This window comes from Plasmodium knowlesi (genome assembly GCF_000006355.2).
Source record: "Plasmodium knowlesi strain H genome assembly, chromosome: 12".
NCBI lineage: Eukaryota > Apicomplexa > Aconoidasida > Haemosporida > Plasmodiidae > Plasmodium > Plasmodium knowlesi.
Window position 1 is genome coordinate 2840207 of NC_011913.2, and position 22782 is coordinate 2862988.

At 40.1% G+C, this 22782-nt stretch overlaps 4 protein-coding genes and 1 non-coding gene across 5 annotated transcripts; 2 read left to right on the forward strand and 3 right to left on the reverse strand.

Annotated features, from left to right (window-relative positions):
* Positions 1-117: 117 nt before the first annotated feature.
* On the reverse strand, positions 118-2489 carry PKNH_1263600 (phosphoinositide-binding protein PH2, putative; the record flags this gene model as incomplete). Its single annotated transcript, XM_002259935.1, has 4 exons — positions 118-1181; positions 1351-1492; positions 1617-1922; positions 2139-2489. 4 exons carry the CDS (start codon positions 2487-2489, stop codon positions 118-120), a joined length of 1863 nt encoding a protein of 620 aa, XP_002259971.1.
* A 1619-nt stretch (positions 2490-4108) lies between these two features.
* Positions 4109-4190, forward strand: PKNH_1263700. Its single transcript has one exon. It is a non-coding gene; the product is annotated as a tRNA-Ser (tRNA).
* A 3825-nt stretch (positions 4191-8015) lies between these two features.
* On the forward strand, positions 8016-14455 carry PKNH_1263800 (conserved Plasmodium protein, unknown function; the record flags this gene model as incomplete). The annotated part of the gene is made up of 2 exons (XM_039114201.1): positions 8016-12762; positions 12990-14455. The coding sequence occupies 2 exons, from the start codon at positions 8016-8018 to the stop codon at positions 14453-14455; spliced, it is 6213 nt and encodes a 2070-aa protein (XP_038969848.1).
* Positions 14456-15477: 1022 nt separating this feature from the next.
* Positions 15478-17788, reverse strand: PKNH_1263900 (zinc finger protein, putative; the record flags this gene model as incomplete). Its single annotated transcript, XM_002259937.1, has 3 exons — positions 15478-15893; positions 16115-16312; positions 16498-17788. The coding sequence occupies 3 exons, from the start codon at positions 17786-17788 to the stop codon at positions 15478-15480; spliced, it is 1905 nt and encodes a 634-aa protein (XP_002259973.1).
* Positions 17789-18748: 960 nt separating this feature from the next.
* Positions 18749-21541, reverse strand: PKNH_1264000 (exonuclease, putative; the record flags this gene model as incomplete). Its single annotated transcript, XM_002259938.1, has 2 exons — positions 18749-19615; positions 19775-21541. The coding sequence occupies 2 exons, from the start codon at positions 21539-21541 to the stop codon at positions 18749-18751; spliced, it is 2634 nt and encodes an 877-aa protein (XP_002259974.1).
* Between the last annotated feature and the right edge of the window lie 1241 nt (positions 21542-22782).

A 22782-nucleotide genomic window follows, 5' to 3' on the forward strand; every position in this document is an offset into this window, starting at 1 on the left:
GTTTTCCCTTTCTGAGCATACAATTTGATTAACTCTTTCTTTACGATCCTCCCGTAAATTTCAGCTAACTTTTTTTTTTTTTTTTTTTTTTTTTTTTTTGCGTGCCTTCCACAAATTTTAGCTAGCTCTTTCTTTACGCGCAGCCGCTTCCGTTGCGACCTCCCCTCGACGCGCGCTCATCTGCATGTCCAAAATGATCATATTTTTCTCCATCCGTTCGTAGGCATTTCTCTTAATTTCTGTCCACTGTAAGTCGGATAAGACGTTTCTGCCTTGCGGTTTGTTCTTCCGCTTGAGAATGTTAAAATCTTTCTTCAGATCATTTAGCTTTATTTTTATATAGTTGTATTTATTTTCTGTGAGTAGTTTATCCTCGTAGGGACACATTTTCACAGGGATTGAGTACACATCCACGTCGTTTACTATTTGATAACTGGACCTTCCTTCTAAACCTTCATTGAAGTATATTTTCTCTCTCATCGGAATTGTGTTCATGTCGTCCACGTAAGAATATAGGGGGTACTCCTGCTCACACTGATCACTGACTTTCATAGGTTTTAACACTTCTATTTCACCAAACACCCAACTTAGTCGTCTCAAGGTGGTGCATGCGAAGTGGAAATAATCAGATGGTTGCTTCATAGTGATGTAATGGAGTAATCTCTCCTCTAGTATTCTTGATCTATGGGTAATGTAGCATACTCTTGCGTTGGCCTCCGAAAGTTTCGTTTCCTTAATCATGTATGCTATCAGATTGGTTATCTCCTTCTGTTGTTCCTCACTGTATTTATAGCATTGCTCGTAAAACTTGATTTTTGTCTGGCACAAGATAATTAGCTTGTGCAGGTAGTCGAAGATATCTCCTATTTCTACCACCTCTTTTATCGTTTTAATTTTTTCCTTATATTCATTTTCGAGTTTGTAAAATCTTTCGTTCATTTTGTTAATGTCTTCTTTCAGATGTTTATGGCTCACCACTAACTTTTGATACCTTTCGTTTGTGTTAAAATTGACTAGAGTTATTTTTTCTGGTTCTGTGAAGGCTTCTTCGTACGTCGCCATGATATCCTTCAGCTTCTTCTCGAGATGGTTTCTTTCCTCCCGGAGTTCGTTCACCAGTTTCGACTTTTTCTCCGATTCTGTAGTTGTGCTTCTTAATTTATCTTTCAGCTGTTCGATTTCTGCACGTGTGGGAAAGGGACACACATGTGTGGGAGGGGCAGTATGTATTCCGACGGATGGATGACTACATATTGCACGACTCATCTACTTCTTCTCATACACACACGTGTGTATATATCCCTCTCCGTAGTCTCTCTGAGAACCATCGCCCAGTCGGGTCATACGTACCTTCCATTTTTCTCTCCATTTCGCCGTGTATGAACTCAATTTCGGTAATTTTTTTTTGGAGTAGTTCATCCGCGCTTTTTATATTAACATCAGCTGCTATCTGTAGACGCTTGTTCTTCATCCGGATGTTCTCTATGTCAGCCTGTGGGAGAAGGGGTTCGCTGGGGGTGTCTCCTTCTTATATGCGTGGAGAAGGGTAGGTCTCTCCGTTATGCCATCACAGCAGGGGGGACAAGCTCTCCCAATTACATTTCCAATTGTGTTACCTTTAGGCTGTTTATCCTTTCCTGTAGACCAGATATTTCGATGTCCTTATTCCTCAGCTCTATGTCGCTAAGCTGCTTCATATTTTCCATGCTGAGTTTCATGTCTTCATTTTCTTCGCATATAAATTTGGCATTGTTATTGATGGCGGAAAAGTTCGCATTCCTCAGAGACCTCGTCCATTTTTTTATCACTCCCTTATCCGTAGAATAAAACGTGTACGTATGGCCGACTCCGACTGGTGCCGCTTTGATGTGAATGATGTCTTGGTTTTCCCCCAGCTGCAGATCCTTCGTTTCTTGAATTATCTACAAGGAGAAAATTGAAGTTTCCATTATTTTGTAATATAAGGAGGTGGGGGGGGCAATTATACGCGGTGGTCTTTCTCCCCATTGACGAGGTTACCCCACTTCTCATGCTACCGCTTTGCAATTCGCCCTTGATTCTTCAGAAGTGGTGAAAAGACATACTTGCCCCAATCAAGCAGCGAAAAAAAAAAAAAAAAAAAAAAAAAGAAGCATTACCTTATTTTTTAGGGCAAAGTAATAATCGACGACCTGCACTTCGCTCCCTTCTAATAGGAAAATAATACACGGCCGGTAATCCCCCCGCACTCTGTATACATATAAAAAATTGGACTTAACGAAACAAAAACATTTTACCCACTTGTAATCGTCAGTATAGTTGTTCAAAAGAATGGTTGAAGCATTGTCCTTATTTTTTCCCGCGTCATCCGCATGGAGGTACATGAGGGGGGAGGAAAACTCCTTTCCGTTTTGTCTCCTCTTGGACATGTACACGTATAGCTCCCCTGAGATGCTAACTTTCACCGCATTACTGTTTCCGAAGTGTATCAGCGAGCTGATGTCGAACATTTTGGGGAGTGCGATCGGGTGAGTAAAGTGGACAGCTGAAAATGTCGCGCTCGCTGGGCGAGCTGATTACCAGTTTGTTCTGCAAAGCGCCCAACTGCGTGTATTTTTGTTTCACATTTGGGCGTATGACTTAGGCTATATTATGATGTGTTGCATTGAGCCGCACTCTTCTATGCTATGCTATGCTGTATTTTTTTTTTTTTTTTTTTTTTTTTTTTTTCCTTTTTTTCCGTTTCCCCCTTTTTTCACCGAACAGTGCAGAAACTTGACGCGCCTGTCCCCTTTGATGAACAACCTTCCGCCCATTAACCCGTATATACATGTTCATGCGTGGAGTAAAAATGCGTATGTTCATATATTTCCCCCCCCTCCTCCGTGCACACAAATGGAAAGGCCGGCATACGCGTACACCATCCTTAATGTATGTCTTCCTCCGCGTGAAATAACGATACATGAGAAAGCACCAGTAGGCACAGTTCCATTTTTCGCCTTTTCCCGAAATGTATATTAAAGGGAGTACACTTGGGACCAAGTTAATAGTTCAGTAATTTTGTGCAGATGGAACCACGAAGACATACGAACGATAATATGTATGCATTTACTTGCCTATTCACTGCACGCACTGGTTTCGAGTAATATTTCCTCATCTATTGAACAGGGAAAACTGTAACGTATGAAAAAGGAGTGATGCGCTCACGGTACATGTGTGCATCCCCTTCCAGATAAACGCGCAGCGTAATTTAAGAAAATTTAAACAAATCCCCTTTCTACATTTTTCCCTACGTACTCCATGTACATTTTGCAAGAAGAGAGGAAAAGGAAACGAACCTCACAGATATGCGAGATCAAAATGACTTTATACAACCGAAAGTATTTACAATAAAGTGGGTTCCAATTTTGTCAGTTCCATTTATTCACAAATATTTTCTTAAAATGGAAAATAAATTTTCACCCCCCTTAGGTGTAATTTTCCGTTCAGCTTTGGTCATTTTTATTCAACCCGTTCAGGCAAAATTGCAACCTTTCCATGTTTTTTTTCTTTTTTTTTTTAAAAAGGTTGATATTAACCATGTTGATTTAAATGCGTCCTCTTGGTAAGAAGAGTTTTTTACATTTTTCCTGGACGTTCTATGAGAGAAAAAAAGGCATATATAGGAAAAGGAAGCCTTCTCAAATGAATATATATTTTTTCTTTTAATTTGTTACAAATTCAGGAAAAAAAAAAAAAAAAAAAAAAAAAAAAGAAGGAAAACATTCTTATAAAAAAGAACAAAATGGTACTTAAAATTTTATCCCGCGGGATATACCTAAATTGGGAAAATGTCGCATGCGTTTTTTACTTTGCTTTTTACCGAGAAAGTGGGAATAATTTTTCCCCAAGAAGAATGACTGAATTGTTAAAAAATTTTAAAAAAAGAAAATGTGAGCGGCGTTCTTTACTTGTCCATGAACATTTGGCGCACTTTTAAAATTTTTAAAATAAATTCGCAATTTACATAATATATGGAAAGGTATATGCGGCGCTTCACGGGGTAAAGGATAAAGGGGGCTACGATTATGATACGCTTTTTACATATATATAATTATAAAGGAATTAAAATTACGAAATTATAATTTGAGACAGTTTGTCCGAGTGGTTAAGGAGGTTGACTCGAAATCAACTGGGCTCTGCCCGCACAGGTTCAAATCCTGTAGCTGTCGTTTTTTTCGCGCCCCGGAAAATGCAAAAAACAGGAAAAAAAAGAAATAAAAATATATAAATATAAAATAAGTGCACTGCATTTTTATCGTACCCAGCATAGTAAGTTGGGTATTGGCGATTGCTGAAATTATTCGAAAAATAAAAGAAATAATGAAAAACGGGATGAAAAAGTTGTTCAGCAAAAAAGGGGCCAATAAAATAACGCTTTTTTTTTTCTCGTGAGAGGGGCAAAAATTTTAATATTTTAACTTGGGCGCCTTTTTTGCCCTTAAATTACCCATTAATATTAAGTAAACCTTTACAATTGTTACACCATCGGAATAGACACGATTCAGTCTTATTTTTAAAGTGGATTGATGCACAATGAGGGGAGAATTTTCCACGGGGGAAATGTTTTCCACCCCATTCTTTTCTCATTACACATTTTTGCATTCCTTTTTTATTGCTTTTCATTTGAAATAATTTTTTTCCCCCATTTTTGAATTTTTTTTTTTTTTTTTTTTCAACTCTTTTAGCTACGTGTAAAGGTTGAACGGAAAAAATGAGTAAAGCTCCTACGGCATGACTTGAAAAAGAAAAGGAAAAAAGAAAAAAAAAAAACAATAGCAACAATGGCAAGATGGCAACTGTTGCATGTTTCACATTTGGTGAGTTTCCTCATACTGATTTGTAGAACTACTTGTATACGTGTAAGTGCATACGATTGGCGTTTCATGCGTAGGGTGGAGTATCCATATATGAGGGTGCCTCCCAGGGCGAACATGGGAAAACTTAATAATCCCCTCTGCTAAGGGGAAACCCTATTTTTTGTGCCGATCGTCACATAGCAAATTGATCATTGCGCGAGAGGTTCAAGGAAAGCGGGAATATAGTGGCCCGTCTGTGATTACATTGATAAATATATAAGCACACATGTGTGAACATATCAGTGTATGTACATCCGGATGCATGCGTGTGGAGTAATGTGTATATAAGCTAAAAAAAGACAATGCCTAATGCACAAAAAAAGAAAAGATTGCCACTTTTTTTAAGGTTTTATTTATTTATTTTTTTTTTTATTTCAGTTTTGTACGATTTTTGGAGCAAATGTAAATGTGTCGATAAGCATTTCTTTCATTTTCCACTTTTTTTTTTTTTTCTTTTTTTTTTTTTGCATGAATTTGTGTATTTTTTTTTTTTAGCTCTATATTTAGGGCGGCATGTTTTTTTATGCCAAGTTACGCACCTGGTTGTTCAATGTTGTTCCTCTTTGAGCTTCCCCTTTTATGCATCAGCTACGGAAAAAAAATAAGTCAATGAAAATACACTTGGGCCTTAATATAGACGCAGTGTATGTTTAAGCTGATCAACGAAACGGGGAAGGGGAAGGTCATCACACGAGAAATGCCCCCCCGCGTGTATGTCTGCAAAAAGGGTGACGGATTCTCCACATTCGCGCAGTTAATAACATGTGTTGGGCTGTCAGATGACACATCATGTTTTTAGGACATATAAAATGCATTTTTAAAAAGAACAAAACAAACTCGCAGAAAAACAAGGCACACACACACACAAAAAAGAAGTTTCTTTTCAATTTGCTCATGCTTCCTCATTTTTATATCGCAGAAACATTTCCCGTAAGCCTGCGTGGCCTTTCCGTTATACATATCTTCAAAGTATTATATTTGCACACATCCCATTTTATGTTTTTTTTTTTTTTTTTTTTTTTTTTTTTTTTTTTTCGAGTTTTTTTCCACAATTTGTGTAACATTTGCTTTTCATGTTTTTGAATTTCTGCTTTTCGCCGGTCCCTACATTTCCTATTTTCCACTGGACCTGACCTCTTCAATTAGCGTGAACAAAGAACTGCCTGTCGATTCGTTTGCAATTCTTTTCCATAGCGGTTGCGCTAATTTCTATATAGAGACAAGGAGGGGGAAGTGCACGAGATGTGAGATATTTTACGTTGAATGGGATAACCCCGCTGTGTCGCCTACTGCCTTCACATGTGTGTATGGATAAGAGGCTGGTACAAAGAAATGGAAGCACAAGCATGCGTATGCACGTATGCATCTGTGTGTATAGACAGGTACGTACAGTCCCCTCGCTCTCTCCGCCATTCATTCTCGCGGGTATTCACTTTTTCATCCACGTCGTCACGTGTAGAATTGGGATGAAAACCCTGTACACATGTGTGCATATCCCCCTGAGTAGTATGACATCATACGCCCGTTTAGCTTTGCTTCATTTTGCACCTGCTAATCACAACACGTTTGAGGTTCTGTTGGAGATTAAGAACTGAGTTCTGTTCATACATTTCGGCTAAATGAGAAGGCCGCATTTTACTATTTTTTTTTTTTTCCATTACTTTTTTTTCCGCCCTTTTGTGTGTACGTACATGCATTCATGTAGGCATACACGTGCGTGGGAAGAATACCCTCCATCTGCGCATATCCCAGTATAGGCACCTTTCGACCTTTCTGGATTCCACGCTTTTACGTGAATAGTTACCTCTTTTGGTTTGTGAATTCCGACCCAGTGTGCAGTTATATCTACACACGGTGTTGCCTCGCAAGTTTACATTCCATTGCCAGTTTCGTTATGCTGTATTTGCTCCTCTCCATTACCATCACAATTTGATGTTAATTAAAAATTCATAGCCGCGTGGAACAGCACCTCCAACGTGGAAAAGCATTTCCCACATGCGTGCATGTACCTTTTCAGCCACCTCTACCTAACTATGTGCGGCGCATGCGTTCGCGAAATGAATATCGGCCTCTAGGGACTGTCCGAATGATGCGAATCGGCATAGCTGCACTTCGTTTTTAAATTCGTAACATTTTATCCAGTCAGTGCATACTTGCGTGCATGTGTGTATGTGTATGCGTACGTACAGTCGTGCATGTACCTATCTCTGCGCATGCCCAGGGGGATGCGAAATTCAGGAAGGCTACACACAGCCCCATTTTACTAGCGTCCAATGGGTAAAGGACGTGTACATGTCGTTTACTCACCACACATTTTCCAAATGTGGTTGTTTTATGGTATGTAATGTATATTGTATTTTTTTTTTTTTTTTTTTTTTTTTTTTTTTTTTTCCTTCTTTCCCCCTCCGCTTTATTAAGACAAGAAGTAGTCCCCCTCCCCCAATTTGTTATGCCTTTTTAAATAATCCTATTTGTGAAAATAGCAGGTGGGAACTTTTAACCTGTAGGGGGGGGATTAAGCAGCGTCATCCCAAAGGGAGGTTATATACTGCTGCGCCTGATACTTTAAGGTTTACTTTTTCCCTGCCCCTATTTTGCCACTAAATTTGCAACATCATTTACTATATGGTTCGTTCTATAAGGACGCACATGTATACACATATAAGCCTGTGCATACATCAGCATAAGTTCTGTTTGCTCTCTTTCCCCCCCCTCCATCATCTTTTTTTTTTTTTTTTTTTTTTTTTTTTTTTTTTGCACGTTTACCCACCTTGTGCATACAAAAAGTGTATAGAGAATATCCCCAGAGGGCGCCTGCAGAAGAGGGACACATGCACATGTATATGTGGGTACACAGTTTTCGAATAGGTTATTTCTGGGCCACCGAAATTGGCAACCCTAAAATGAGAGTATGAACCCCTTTTTTTTCTTTTTTTTTTTTCATTTTTTTCATTTTTTTTCATTTTTTCTTTTTTTTTGGGAGGGGGGGCCAACAACGAGTGTGAATGAAGGCGCACGCGGAATCTTTAGGGGAAACGTAAAAGATTGCGCTAACGTAACGTTACTTGCACAAGCAAAGGGGGGAGCGACAAAAATGTGAAGCCATACGATGACCCTCGTGTGGACCTATCAGCCCAAATGATTCACAGTTTTAGTCTGGGCAAAATGAATAGCTTAAAGAACCAAATGGTCCCTACGATGCTGGAGATGCAGACGGGCCAGGTGACCCCACTGAACGCCACAAGCAACAAGGCGCAACTGCGCGTAGAGGAGGCAGACTTTAACAACATCTATTTGGATATCCTAAATATCCATGATTCAATTGTGAATCATTTACAGACGATAATTATTGATGTTTACAACATGGTGGAAAAATCTCTACTCTCCTCAAGTGGGAAAATATCTTGTAGAGAATTACACAAAGGTGGAAATGGTCCACATGGTAGTGACTCTGCCGAAAGCTGTATTAATTTCACGAATGATGAACAGAATGAGTCAACAGGAGGGTGTGTTGTTTCTTCCTCAAATGGAGCCATGCGTAGTGAAGGAAAACAACCTCGTACACATGTCGACATAAATCTACACGTAAAAATGGAACCTCCTGAAGATGATAACTGCTGTCCTTCGGAGGATACCAATGTAGGGAACGGAAGCATTCCAAATAACGAGATGAGCATATTAGCAGACATTTCGGAAAAGAGTATGATGGACCGAACCCACTTAGGAAGAACTAAGCAATCAGTAAATACATTTATGCTTGGAGAGTACCAAGAAAGGGAAGAGAGTATTCCATCGATTAAGAATGCAAAGGAGATGGAGTGCGCCAATAATTTAGCTAAAGTGGCATCCAATTACGATGCGCCAGTAGAATTAATTATTAATAAAATTGAGCCCAAGACAAACAAATATGAAACGTTCCATGGGGAGAGTCCTCACAAGGGTAATAACTCTAATGTAGAGGAAGTGATAAAGGAAAATAAACTAAACCTGAGGAAGCACATTATCCTGATGGAACTTCTAAAGTATGTCATGGTGAACGCAAATAATTCACAAACTGATTTATGTAGAGACAAAATAGTGAACCCAGAAATGGGAAGTAATAATGATATGGACAAGTTAAAAAGAAACCTTGATTATTTCAAAATGAAGTTAAACTCAGATGAGAGCATCTGCTATGATCAAAACCTTTGCAATGTGAAACTCTCCAACATTAACATTAAGTACCTTAATATCATAAGCTACTACATGGATTTGCTTTCTCCCTTTAATAAGTTTCATGGGGAGAAGCGGGGGGGATACAACGAGTGGGGGCAGAGATGTGCAAATGTAGGTATGGATGTGAGTGCGGATGTAGGTGCACATGCACAGCTCACACTTGTAAGGAAGAAGCTGGACGATATTGCGCTCAATTATGATGACCTCGTGGAGGAAATCCTAAAAAACAACGGAAACAGCTCTACTGAAAGTTATTTGTACGCTTTGAAAGACAGAATTCTTCAGGGGGAATTTCCACACGAAGGAGCAACTGACATGCATGGAGAAGATTCGGAAAGGCAAAGCAGGATCCTCCTGAGTGATCTTAAGAGGCAACCGAGGGACATTGGAGCTCATGACATGAGTCCACTAAAAGGGTATGTGCACACTGGAAGGTGTGTAGGGGGTGGTTCCATAGGGAGTGGTACCTTTTTGGGTGGACACGCCCCATATAACTATTTTTCGCATGCGGCTGAAAGCTTTAGTGAGTGTCCGAATGAAGACTCGCTACCTAGTGTGAATCCGTTTCCTGGCGGCAACGCTCAGGAAGGGGAAGTCCGAAATTGGGGTCCCCCAAGTGAGAGTATGATAAATGTGGGAAGCGTATCCCATAGACCCGGTAGAAACAATTCATTCGGGAAAAAAGCCTTCCATAACAACAGCTCCGTGCCTAAGGGTTATACCTTCAAGGACGGAGGAGGGGCCATTTACAAGGGGAGAAAGCGAAGTATTGACGAAAGCCCAAACATTTACGACAACATGATGTGCGAAGGTGCATCAAGTTACAGCCACATTTACAACAACAACGATAGAGTAAATACTTTTAATCAGATTACTTCTACACAAATAAATTACGCGCACGCAATAGGAAGGTTTCCATCAGCGGGGATAAAACATTGGGTGAAACAAACATCGAAGGAACATACGGAGAATTTAAAGAAGCCAATTTGTGATGGCATCGGAATGAATTATGACCCCTACTTTTCTCCCACAATGTATAAACAGGAAAGTAATTTCATCCCGCAAGATAAATACAACAAAAATGGGAACGATAATTATTGGCAATATTATAAGGGAGGATATTATGCAGGGCGGGAAGAAGGCTTCAACAGTTATGAAGGCAATTTTAAAAATGGCATAAGAATGGAAGACAAAAAAGAACATTTCTCAGAGGGATCAGAAATGATCACATGTACAGATCAGAACTATTCGAATGATACGAATAGTGCCGATGTCTGGGGGTACCACCATGTCGATACGCTTAATGCGCAGGGAAGGGTTCATTACGATGCGAATGGCCCGCGAATATTGTCACCAAGAAGAATTACTCAACATGAGGAACAGAATCAGGATGGCGGTTTTACTCCTCCCCATCAGGGGAATATAAAAGACGGAACAAAACTGAAATTCCTGGACGAGGTGGGAGGAGGGAAACATCTCGGTGAAGTGAAAAGTGGTGAAAAGGAGGGAGAAAATTCTCACAATTGGGGGAATTCCCATAATATACATGCTCAGAGTGTAAATGGGGAGGGCTATCGTGACCATGGTAGAGATTTTAGAAGGGATACAGAAAAGACGCACTGCAGAATAAGGAATAATAAATATGATAGTAGTTACTGCACCAATGACAAGCACATTTTAAGTGCTACCCCTATCTTTAAGGACGGGGTAAATTGGAAATATTTCCAAAGCCCAAATGATGATGGTGCATACACAGACGACTCTAATGTCAAGAATTGTAATGATTACAGTGGTGGAGGAGCATTAAAAAGGGAGAAGATTGATGGGCAATCCTATGTGCGTAACAAAGAAGGAGAGGAGATAGACAATGCTTTCCTAAACAGGGAGAAGGACTCCTGGATGAGAAAAATTCGAACTAGTTCTTTCATCGATCAGAAACACGAAAATGGTGAAGACATTTTAGGTACACAATTTGGTCGTTATCTGTTGAGGAGTAAGAGTCTGAATAGTTACAATAGACCCAGTAGCTTTTCCTTTTATACGAACCGCGTTCGGGATGGCTTTCCCAGGTGGTACGCGCAAAACGATAATAGCCATACCAGCGGAGGCACAAATTATACGAGTGGTAAAAATAGGCAAAGGAATGATGAGAGTAACGGAGGGCACAATAACGACACAGATGGAAGGGGTAGTAATAATAGGGGGGGGTATAGCCACAGTGGCGGTAGTGGCAACAACGGAATCAGTCGAAGTAATAACAGGGACACTAACGATAACGATGGTGATGACGACAAAAATGGGGAGCATGGATATAGAGGGAAAAAAGATTATTACGATGAAAAGGAAGACGAGGAAGACGAAAATGAAAATGATAGACGTGGGAAGAACCATTGTGCTGGCCATACCAGTCAATATACTTTCCAAGATGATCAACAAGAAGGAACAAACAATCAATTTAATATGAACCCGAATGATGTGTCGGAATGCTCGCAATATAATGGAGTCAACAAGAATAATTCTGAAAATGTTTTTGATGATCCTAGTGTACCTTCGCGCAGGAAAGAAGGGGTGGAATCCTTTCTGGAGGATCAGCAACTGATGGAGTCAAACATGAGTGAACCCAAGTACGAGCGGCATGGTAACAATTCTGGTGCTCCCAACCGGGTCGACGTGTCGCACCGCATGGGCGTAGCTAGCGGTGCAAGCAATTTGGAAAGAGCAAGGATCCCGTCTAACCGATCAAACAGAGTGATTCAACCGAGTCAACCGAATCAAGCAGATCAACCAAACCTCCCTGACAGTGCCACCCTGGGCGGTCCGTGCAATTTCATCCCGTTTGGCGACCAAACCAATTTTCCGGACCCAGGCAACTACGGCGACTATGGGGGCTTCGAGAACTTTGGAAATTACGGTGGTTGCAGCAATTTTGATGACCGCAGTTATGGGACCTATTCCAACTGTGCGAACTTCTGCGGTTCGTACAGTAACGACCGGGAGAGGGAGGTATTCCCCTCGAATTCTAGGGGAGTGCAACCACGAAGGGGTGATAGGGGAGTAGCGAGAAGTGTCCTAACGCATAACGTAGTTGAGCCCGTAGATGAATTGAGGGTTCAAACGGGTGCAGGCTGTGGCATGGGCACAAACAACCAGGTGCAGTTTCATAACGAGGGAAACAGCCCAATGTGCAACGAAATGTACACCCCACAGACAGACACACAGAACAACATACGCGAAAGAAACAGATCGAGTTGTAAACCCAGCATTGTTAAAATGGGTGAAAAAAACGAAAGCATGGAACATGACTTGATTAACTTCACGAACAATGCATACGTAGACATACACAAAATAATAAGAAATGATGATTTGCTGAAGAATGAATTGTCCGGATTAGAAGAGTCTCTTCAACTGTCGAACGCAGAGACAAAAGGTAGTAAAAAAAATACAGGGAAATATAACTCCAACGAATTAGAAATTCTAATGATGTATGATAGCTGTAAAAGTATGCTTAAGTCATGTAATATGTTACGCAGTGAAGAATTAAAAAATACAGATGGGGATGAGTACCTGATAAATGAGACCTGCATCCCGCCAAACGTTTTAACAAACAGTGACATGATGAGTGACAGTTTGAATGCAGATATAGAAAAAATCATTGATATAATGAGCACAAGTAAGATGAGAAATGGGGGGAGGGAAAAAAAAAAGCACACACACACACATGATGCAGTGCACCCAATATGGAGGAACAATAGAACGACGTATATATAATGTCACCTTCCATTATATTTACGACCATGTGGGTGGATACCTCCCCCCCCCCATCCCCTTAGTTTTACATAGTTCATTTTACTTTTTTTTTTTTTTTTTTTTTTTTTTTTTTTTTCTTTTGCGAAAAAGACATGCAGGCGAAAAGCAAAGACAAAAAGCGGAAGTTGAGCTCGATCAACTGTCCACCAAACGACCGCACTTTACCCAACGGGGAGAAAAACCTAGAATATATGGGTGACAAGTCCAACGCGAAAAAAATGCCAAGAAGTTCAGAAGATAAAAGAAAGAAGTATCAAAAGATGGACATAAGAACATTAAACAAAAATGTTCAGAAAAACAAAGAGGTGTGCAAAAATTGCTACATCCACTATGACAATAGTAAGTCAAGTTATATACTAACCTTCATAAATAGAAAGCAGAAGAAGCAAAGGAAGCTCTTCCCCGTTAATCCAAACGAAAAGGACGAAGCTTATGTCATTCAAATTATGAATTATATTGAGAAACTAAAGGATCAGGAGAAAATTTTTGGAATTAGTAAGAATGATGAAATGGGGGCTCTGCAAAGGGGAGAAGCGTCTAATCTTCACAGAAACGAAGGAGGAAAACTGGACACAGAACGACGCAACTACGATAAGGATCAACAGATGCACGAAAAACAAATGGCGAAGGAATCATACACAGAAGCAAACCTTCCAAAGAAAAACGAAATGTGCTCTACAAACCTAAACTTGTTAAATAAAAAAATGAACAATTTTTTGAGTGGAATAAACGATCATCTCTACATGGATCCTCAGATGAATTTTATTCCAGAGCATTTGCCATTTGTCCAGAACGTGGGCGGAAATCCCAATGTGAATCATGTGAATATATATGAAGATGTGAATTCCTCCCCCTCCGGGGTTGATTACATCAATTATAATTTACCAAACGATGGGCACTCGTTTGAAAATCTGCACCTGATGAACCCATGCACAAGTAGCGTCCAAAATATAAACCCTTTTTTTAAGCTTCACTCGAAAAAGGGGGATTTCTCCACGCGAATGAATGACCAATACGTGGGGGATGTAGTTGGAGGGAAGGTCAACACAGGGGGGGAGAGTGTCCATGGCGGAGTTGTCACCGATATTAACAAGAACAATGCCACTAGTTGCCGCAATGCCAGTTCGGGTATGAACAGTCTTGAGGGTCGGCCAAGGAATAGGAGAACTTGTCACATCAGCGGGAGCAGCCACAACCGTGGGAGCCCCTCGGGCAACAGCCCGTTCCCACCGAACGTGTATGAAAACGCTATGATGCATCCAGCCATGAAGAATGTCATGTATCAAGGCGAAAATAACCAAACGATGAATCACCAGAAGAGAAGAAGTAGTGGTAACCCTACGAACGCGAATGACCAGTTCAGCCCCATGAATATTTTCACCAACCCAAATTTTTCCAACTACAACCAGACTAACATACCGAATAGTTGTGAAAACGAAATGATGCATAATTACAATCCAGTGATCAATGATTATGGGGATAGCATGCTCGTCGAATCTAACTACGATAGCGACCGTGTCACTACCGGGGGGCGTACTGTGCAACACAACGAATGACAAGTAATTTACGCAACGGAGAAAAAAGGAACAGTTAACAGGTGAGTGGATCTCCATATCGAGATCTCACAAATGATTACAATGGTTTATAAAAGTGTCTTACACATTGGAAATGTCGAATGGGAGACTATGCACGCGGCGAGTATTCCCATGATGCGTAATCCTTCCAGCTTCTCTGAAAAGGCAAAAAATTTTTTTAAAAAAATATACCTTCGGGTTATTTGTATTTTGCAAAAAAAAAAAAAAAAAAAAAAAAAAAAAATCTAATTAGAGACCCTTTAACTGTGTCTATACTAGTACACATTTCATTTGAAGTTTTGATGTTTATGATTTCCAAAACAGGCCTACATTCGCACCCGCGTATGCGCCTGGATTTGTACGTACACAAAATGAGAAACTGAAAAAAAAAAAAATGCCACCAGAGGTTGTTCCCACGGAATGGCTCTGTGGCGAACCAAAGGGTAAGAAGGCATGCCCATGCATTTCCTTACCTATATGTGTCCCCTAATTAGACACACCTAAACGGGAAGGCGCACCGATGTATTCCTTTTTTTTTTTTTTTTTTTTTCCCCCACGCCTCGCACTAGCAGATGCCATTATGTCTAAATACACACCACTATCTGTGCATCCCTGTTCATCTGTATTTGTGTGTCCTTTCCCATTTTGGAAGTTATAAATTTTTTTTCGCCGCGCTCTACCAATCTTGTTATCCACTCTTTTTTTTTTTCCCCCCCATTTGAGTTTTGCCAACATCGTATGAACTTCCTTTCCATTTGGATAATTCGACCTTTCTTTTCCTTTTTTTTTTTTTTTTTTTTTTTTTTTTTTTTTTGTATAAAATATCGGGGAATTGCATAGGATGGAGTCCTCCTCACCCACAATTTTTCACATGGTAAATTTTAAGATCCCCAACTTGTTATATCACGACGGACATATGACATACCCTCGGAATGGTCGATGTGAGTAAAAAACTTATATTTCCAAGGGAGGAAGGGGGAGATAGGAAAAACACGACATTGCTTTCACGTTACCTGTTCGTACTCCTCGTCGCTTTCGCCGAGAACATGGCATTTGTATTTTTTACTTGCCTTCCTCATTTGTAAATTTGTATTTTCCTGCTGTTCTGTAGGTGGAACTATACTACCCGCGGCAATGGCATCGGTAGATGTGTTGCTCCCTGGAACACCTCCCTTCTGAGAAGTGTCCCGAAAAAATAACTTGCGCAAATCTTTTATGTAATTCAAATTTTTTCTCTCCTTATTGGCCAAGTAACTGTGCACGTTACTGGGGTTAATGCCATTGGCCTTCTTCAGTGCTATCTCATTCCGGTATTCATTTTCGCGTTCGTTCAGGTAATCATTGAACTCTTTAATCTTCCCGTGGTCTTTGTTCTCCGTTATTTTCATGTTAACCAGATCGATGTCAATATTTATATCACCTGGGGAGGGATGCGATAAGGAAGTATGCACCGGATAAAAGTGGATAATGTAATGTGCACATCTAGCATAATACTATGCGTAATAACGACAACATTGTGAAAGGGTATTCCCCACCAATTAGGGGGACTAACTCAGACTCATTCTTAATACGCTCCTGAGGAAATACGCAACACGCAACCTCAACACGGAAAAGGGGTGAAGAGTAGAATTTTCTACTTACCATATTTCTTTCCGAAAATTTCGTAGTACTTATCTATTATTTCATTTTTCACTTCATCATCATAATTGGAAAAATGTACGTCGGGGTTATCAAACTCCTTTTTGATGTCATCCTCGAACCAGTCTATACTGTCGTCTATTATTTTCGTGTGTTCCTCGTTGACTGAATTTTTCAGCATTTTGTCCCTCAGGTTGAAAGCTACAAGAAGGAAGAGGGAAAAAGCGGACAAAATTGTGGGCTACCAGCAGGGTCCATTCTATAGGGGAACGGAGAAATTGTTATAATCCGGTAATGCGAAAAGTATAGTCATTAGTACACATTCCAGAATGCCCCTTGTGCAAAACTGCATTTTTTTTTTTTTTTTTTTTTTTTTTTTGAGTTACCTTTCTTGAGAAAAGCATTACTAGGATCAAAGTAGTTTTTGTAGAGAAAGGGGTTAGAGTCTTTCATCGTTGTAAGGATTTTCTTGTTGGCATTGTCCCCATCCTCTGTTGGGGTAAACAGCTTGTTAATCAAAGAAGTATCGTACAAGATGTTACCACAAAAAAGGCACTGTCTATATTTTATTTTCGTGCAGTAAATCTTCCCACATATTAAGCAGTTGGCATATACCTGATGGTTCCTTCCATTACATGTACAAATATGAGTGTTTTTTTTTTTCTTTTTTTCTTTTTTCTGTTCTTCCTTTTCGTACTCATCCTGTTCATCACCTTTGGCTTGTTCATTTTCGATAAAATTTATAACCGTCTTTAATGAGTAGGAGTTTTTCTTCATGTTGAAGAATTCGAAGTAGTCACATTCTGCTTTCTCCTTCGAGTTCATTTTGGACTCTGCTTGTTCGTCCTCCAATTGCGTGGGACGCACTTCTTTATGCTTATGCTCCACCACCTCCAATTTTGTTGCACCTTTCCTTTGGGGTTCTTTCCCCTGTGTTTCTTTTTCTTTTCCCTTTTGGGAGAATACCCCATTAGACTTATTACCATTCGGGATGTGATCCTCCCGTTCGTTGTTTTTCTCCTTGGTCCCTTTTGTTGGTGTTTTTTTTTGTTTTGTCACCTTTTCGAGCCTTACTGCCTCATCGAGGGGGTGCTCTCCACCATGGGAGATAGCATCGTTCGTGCCTCCCTTTGGCTGATCCTTCTTTTGGTCTTCTTCCATTTGTCCGACCTTTTTTACCTTCCCAACGCGATCCCTATTAAGGAAGACCTTTCCATGTTTATCTTCCTTCGGAATCACCTTGCTTCTTTCTTTCCTACTAGTTTGTACGTCTTCCCTTTTAAAAACCTCCTCGAAGTAGCTGTTGATGGTTTTCCCTTCCACAATATTGCCTGTTAGCCCATCACCTGCGATAGCGCCATGGTTCGTAATTTTCCCATATGAGACCCCCTCCGGTGTTTGCCTACCAATGGAGTCGCTCTCATTAGAGGATATAAACTTCTTCCTATCGTCTACCAAATCTTGGGTAAACTTTTTCACCGTGCTGAGGGTGCACTTTTCATTTCTTCCATTTTCGTAAAACGATTCATTGAGGAGGTAGATGGATCCATACAAGTCATACGACTTACAGTTGAGGATAGATTTAATGTAACTGGGATCGAGTTCTTCATTTTTCAGGTTAAAAAATTTTATGATTTTCCTCCTTATATGGTTTGCGTACTTATCTTTTTCATCCATTGTGGTGTGTTTGGGGACATCATTTTTTCTTTTTTTTTTTTTCAAGGGCTACATGCTTCTTCTATCTGTAGCGCGTTTCTACACGGAATGTACGGTTGCTCTTACATCGGGGAATGTTACAAGTATGTACAGGGGATGTGAATTTGTTCGTTCTTCTCTAGGGTACCATACAGGGTGGATGGAATGGACAAAGCAAATTTGTTAAAAAAAAAAAATTAACACCCAAAAAAGGCACACGTCGATGGTGCAAACTATACACAGACTTCGGTACTTAACAGCGTGTCATATTCCTTTTACCTTGACTGTTGTTCCAGGTAGGATGAATATACTATCCTTTATTTTGATGGCAAGAAGGGAATAACAAAACAGAAAGTAAAAAAAAAAAAAACGCAGTGAAATAATCACATTTCCGCCTAAATGGCGCAACGTATATTGCATTCGCGAAGGTTAGCAGGGTGGCATTTTTTTTTTTTTTTTTTTTTTTTTTTTACTACTGTGGAAGCGAAGGAGGTGAAAAGGAGAGAACAAAAGAAGACCTAAGGATGAGGTTATGGGACCTTACGATTACTTATTGATGACATGATGATGACCTAAAAAAGACCCCAAGTGGGGGGGTGCACTGGAACAAACGGACGGATAACACCAGCTGAGCGCTTTTCGTGCTTCTATTGGGGTTCGGCTTGCTTGGTGCTACAAGGTCATTGCTTTCATTTCATATTTCACGCCTGCGCTTTTCCGCGGCTAATTGAAGTTGAACTGTGGAACCTGTTCCTCGGCGCGGCAACGGCGCGCGAGGAGGACACCGCGTAGGGGACACAAAAAAGGTTCGTAGAAAAAATATGAGAAGACAAAAAGAACGAAACAAACAAATGGAGGGAATTAAAAAAAAAAAAAAAAAAAACAAACAAATTTGGGGTGTCCAACGACGAAATAACACAAGGTAGGGGTAACCGCCCAAAGTTATGCTTTGAGAAGAATGGAAAACCATCCATTGAAAGTCTTCTTCCGACTGTTGCCACATACGATGTTCTTCAAATTTGTGAGAGAATTCAAAATGAAAATATTCCGATCATTATTTTTTTGCTCATTAAGGTAAGTGATAATGTGGCGTTCGTACAAGGAGAGGAGATGCCTAAACTGCAAGAAGTGCAAATTTACTAAATCATTGTCGCTCTGTTTCTTGGCAATGATTTTTTCCATGGAATTAATTTTCGCAGTGAGGTTGCTTAATTTATCATTTGTCTCTATATTTGCGTAAAATATATCCTTAGCCAAGAATAGGGTTTCTGTAATTTTTTCCTCCGCTAGATAGTTACTGTTGAAGGAGAGTAATATGAGGACATCATTTGCCCCTAGGTTTTCATAAATGCTCTCAATATTTTGACTTAATTTTTTAAGAATTTCACTTGCTTCCACTCTGGTGGGAATTTGGAATAGCTCACCATTTTCATCGACTTTAAAATTTTCCTCCTTGGCATTTTTTACACAATTATAAATTTTTCGATTGCACAGATTTTCGTACTCTCTTAATATGAGTAGATAATTCTTTATTTTATTTTCATTTTTGATATTCATGATTAGGTTTTCTACACACTCATCGTCGTTTTCACATGGACAGTGGAAGCTGTTTTTTAGGAAATACCTGGGTAGTTTTTCCTCTATGTATTCGTTCTTTGCGTCATATATGCACAGGTTTTTCTCGTACTTGTGGCTCAGGTCTTCCTGGTATATGACATTCCCCTTCACGTTGGTGAAATTGTCCCGGTTCAGGAAGGCTGGTAGCGGCTGGTACTGGTAGAAGGGCTCGGCCGTGTCGAACTCGCTCATCTGCGGGGGGAACAAAAATGAATTACGCAAATGAGCAAAAGACTGGCCAAGCGATAGCAGGTGATGTAAATGAGCAAAACACTAACAAAGGGAATAATGAGTCATAGACATGGGCAGAATGTTGAGGAAGGAACCAGTGGGCTACCCTCTCGGCGGTACCTTCTTAAGCGCGAGGAACATGCTTATCTTCGCGTCGTCAATCGAGTTGTGTCCCTTCTCCCTCTTCATGGTGATACCCAGGTACCGTTGGCACAGGTTAAACAAAGAGGGCTTCAAAAAACAGTAGGCCGAGTTGGAGTAAATCACAGATGTGTCAATGACATACTCGTGGTGAATTTGCAGTGCGTGCAAATCATTTTCTAAAGAGTGACCAATTAAAATGGATTCTTTATTAAAAAATTTTTTTAAATGTTCCTGTACATCTTTCAATTTTGTATGTACATTTTGAAGGGTACTTTCACTTATTCCCGAGTAGGGAGTTAAGTAGTTTGTGATTTGATTATCTGGAATGACATATGAGTCGTATACTATATTCATGTACGCATCGACTACAGTAATTTTCGTGAGTTCCCTTTTCTTATTTATCGTTTCGCACATTTCGCAGTCAATACTGTAGATGTTGTCTAGATCGAACTTGACGGGCGGTTGCCACTTAGGGGTATTAGAATAACTCAGATCATCTCTCCCATTGTTGGTGTTTCCATTCTCACTGGCATCCTCACTCAAAGAGTTGAGACCTCCACTAACCTCCCCATTGGGGGGACATGCGTGGGTGCCTCCATCTGCATTTTCTTCTTTTCCTCCGTTTACAACTTGGTAGTTTTGATCTTCTTCTTCTCCTCCGTTTACAACTTGGTGGTTTTGATTTTCTCCTTCCCTTCCGTTTACAATTTCGTGGTTTTGATTTTCTTCCTCCCCTCCGTTTACAACTTGGTGGTTCTGATTTTCTTCTTCATCGAACTCTTCTATCGACTCCGTTTTTTCCTTTTCCTTTGGATCACTCGGTGGGGTACATTTCCCCTTTTTCTGTGATGCCATTTCAGAGGCCCTAAGCAGTTTCTCCAACACCTGGGCATACATCGTTATATGTTCTTCGGTAAAAATATTTTTGGCCTCTTCAGTGGTCTTTTCCAAATTAGTGGTGTCACCATTGGGATCATTCCCGTTTGGTGGGGCATCAACCGGCTCTGCAACAGGTATGTTTGCCTCATCAGAATGTTTTAGTTCATTTGGGGTGCCATTATGATCAGGCAGGATACTGGAGGTGGTGTTCATGGTGGTGTTTAAATAGGAGCGCATGTCGGTTATTCCTTTATCTACCTTTATATATTCAATATTATCAAAACTAAGGTAGTCCTCAGAATCCTTCTTTGGGTACCGATTCAGGAGCATCTGCTCACTGCTAAGTAAATAATTTTCGATGTAGAAGGTATCCCCGGATGAGTTATAATTTGTTCCTCTATTTTTTTTCATCACAGATACACTAAGCGCTTTTAAAATTAAATTGCTGTAATTATTTTTAAAACAATTTTCAGTGTTGATTTTCCTAAAGTTGTTGTTCTTCTGTAGTTTGGAAAAAACACCATTGGTAGAAATATCCCTTATGAACCAACTGGACAAGTTTGGCACAACCACTACGATTAAATTATTTATGCAATCACTATTTTTCACGATGAACAGGTCGTTTCTGTACAGATTCTTTTCAATCCGCAGGTTTATGATAAAATTGTGAATATCTCTCAAGTATATATTTTTGCTCCCATAAAAGAGGATGTCCAATTTTCTATTCGGATCATTTTCTCCATGCGTTTTGTTCGCCCCCACTTTCTCCGTTTTTTTCCTCTTCGTGTTGTGCGTCTTATGGACACTGCCGGCGCTGTTCCCGTTCAGGGGAATCTTCGCTTGGTTCCTTCGTTTCTGCCTCATTTTTCTTTTCATATTTTGGGGAGCGTGTTTTTTCTATCCGTGATAACGATACTGATATGGTGATGGCCACGCTTCGTCCCCAGTTAGGTGTTTTCCCTCTAACGCTGAGTCGTGCGTGTTAGTACTCCCTTAGGTAGGAATAAAAATATACGTGTACACCTGACGTGGGATTATTTGGCGGAATGAGAGGCGTATACATTGGTCTGTTAATTCGCTTCTACACATGTATATGTGACTGCAGCTACTTGCGTGTTAGTGTGACTGGGGAGGGTGAGCTATCCTGGTGTTATGTGGCCAAGGGGGTTCTCCCTCCGCATTTGCATAAAATGGAGATGACGTTGCAAACGAGGTAGCAGTACGATGAAGATGTTGTGAAGGTCCAACGAAGCTTCACTTAAAAACTGTGTCCACCGTCAACGCGAAGAGCCAAGCTCCTTATGGAACAAGTTCATTCGTTCCTTCCAACTACATCCACAATGCAGCTTTCAAATTGTGATGAGTCACTACAGGTCAGTTGTTGGAAGGGAAACGGACTTACATCCTTGCGGATAGTATAATCCATATAGCCTTCGCCCACAAATAACAGCCTCTTTTAAATACAATAATATGCATGTGAATTTTCCTATGGGCATATTATTTTACGGGCAAAATTATCACCACTGTGTTGTTGGCGACTGTTCCGGAGTAGGCGCATGGAACAAGTACTTTTACGCCCGCTACCACGATTGTTACAAGTGTGAATTGATATTGCCATTTTATGCTTAAAACTGCTTCCTTTTAATATTATTATTATTATTATTTTATTTTTTTTTTTTTTAACGTTGCGCGGGTGAAGAAACCTCTCTTGCGGATCTGCTCCGCTTTGGGTAGGCGAGTTGGTTTAAAAAAAAAAGGGGGGGAAAAAAACATAGCACAGGAAAAAAAAAAAAAAAAAAAAAAAAAAAATGAATACATGCATATATAATACATATATATATATACCTAACGGCATAGCAACGTGCGGATATTTTGTGCACGTCCCTTCAAACATGATTGGGAACCCCCATGCGCGAAAGAAGAATCCGCTTTTGAGATAGTTCCCCAAAAGGGTCCTTCATCCCGAACTATGAATTCGCAACAAAGAAAAGTATTACACCCCAACGAAGCATGGTGGTGGAAAGTCTCGAAAAAAAAAAATTTCATGATCATTTCAACATGCAAAACGTATTTGTGGTGAATGTAGAGCGTAGGAGAATATAGGC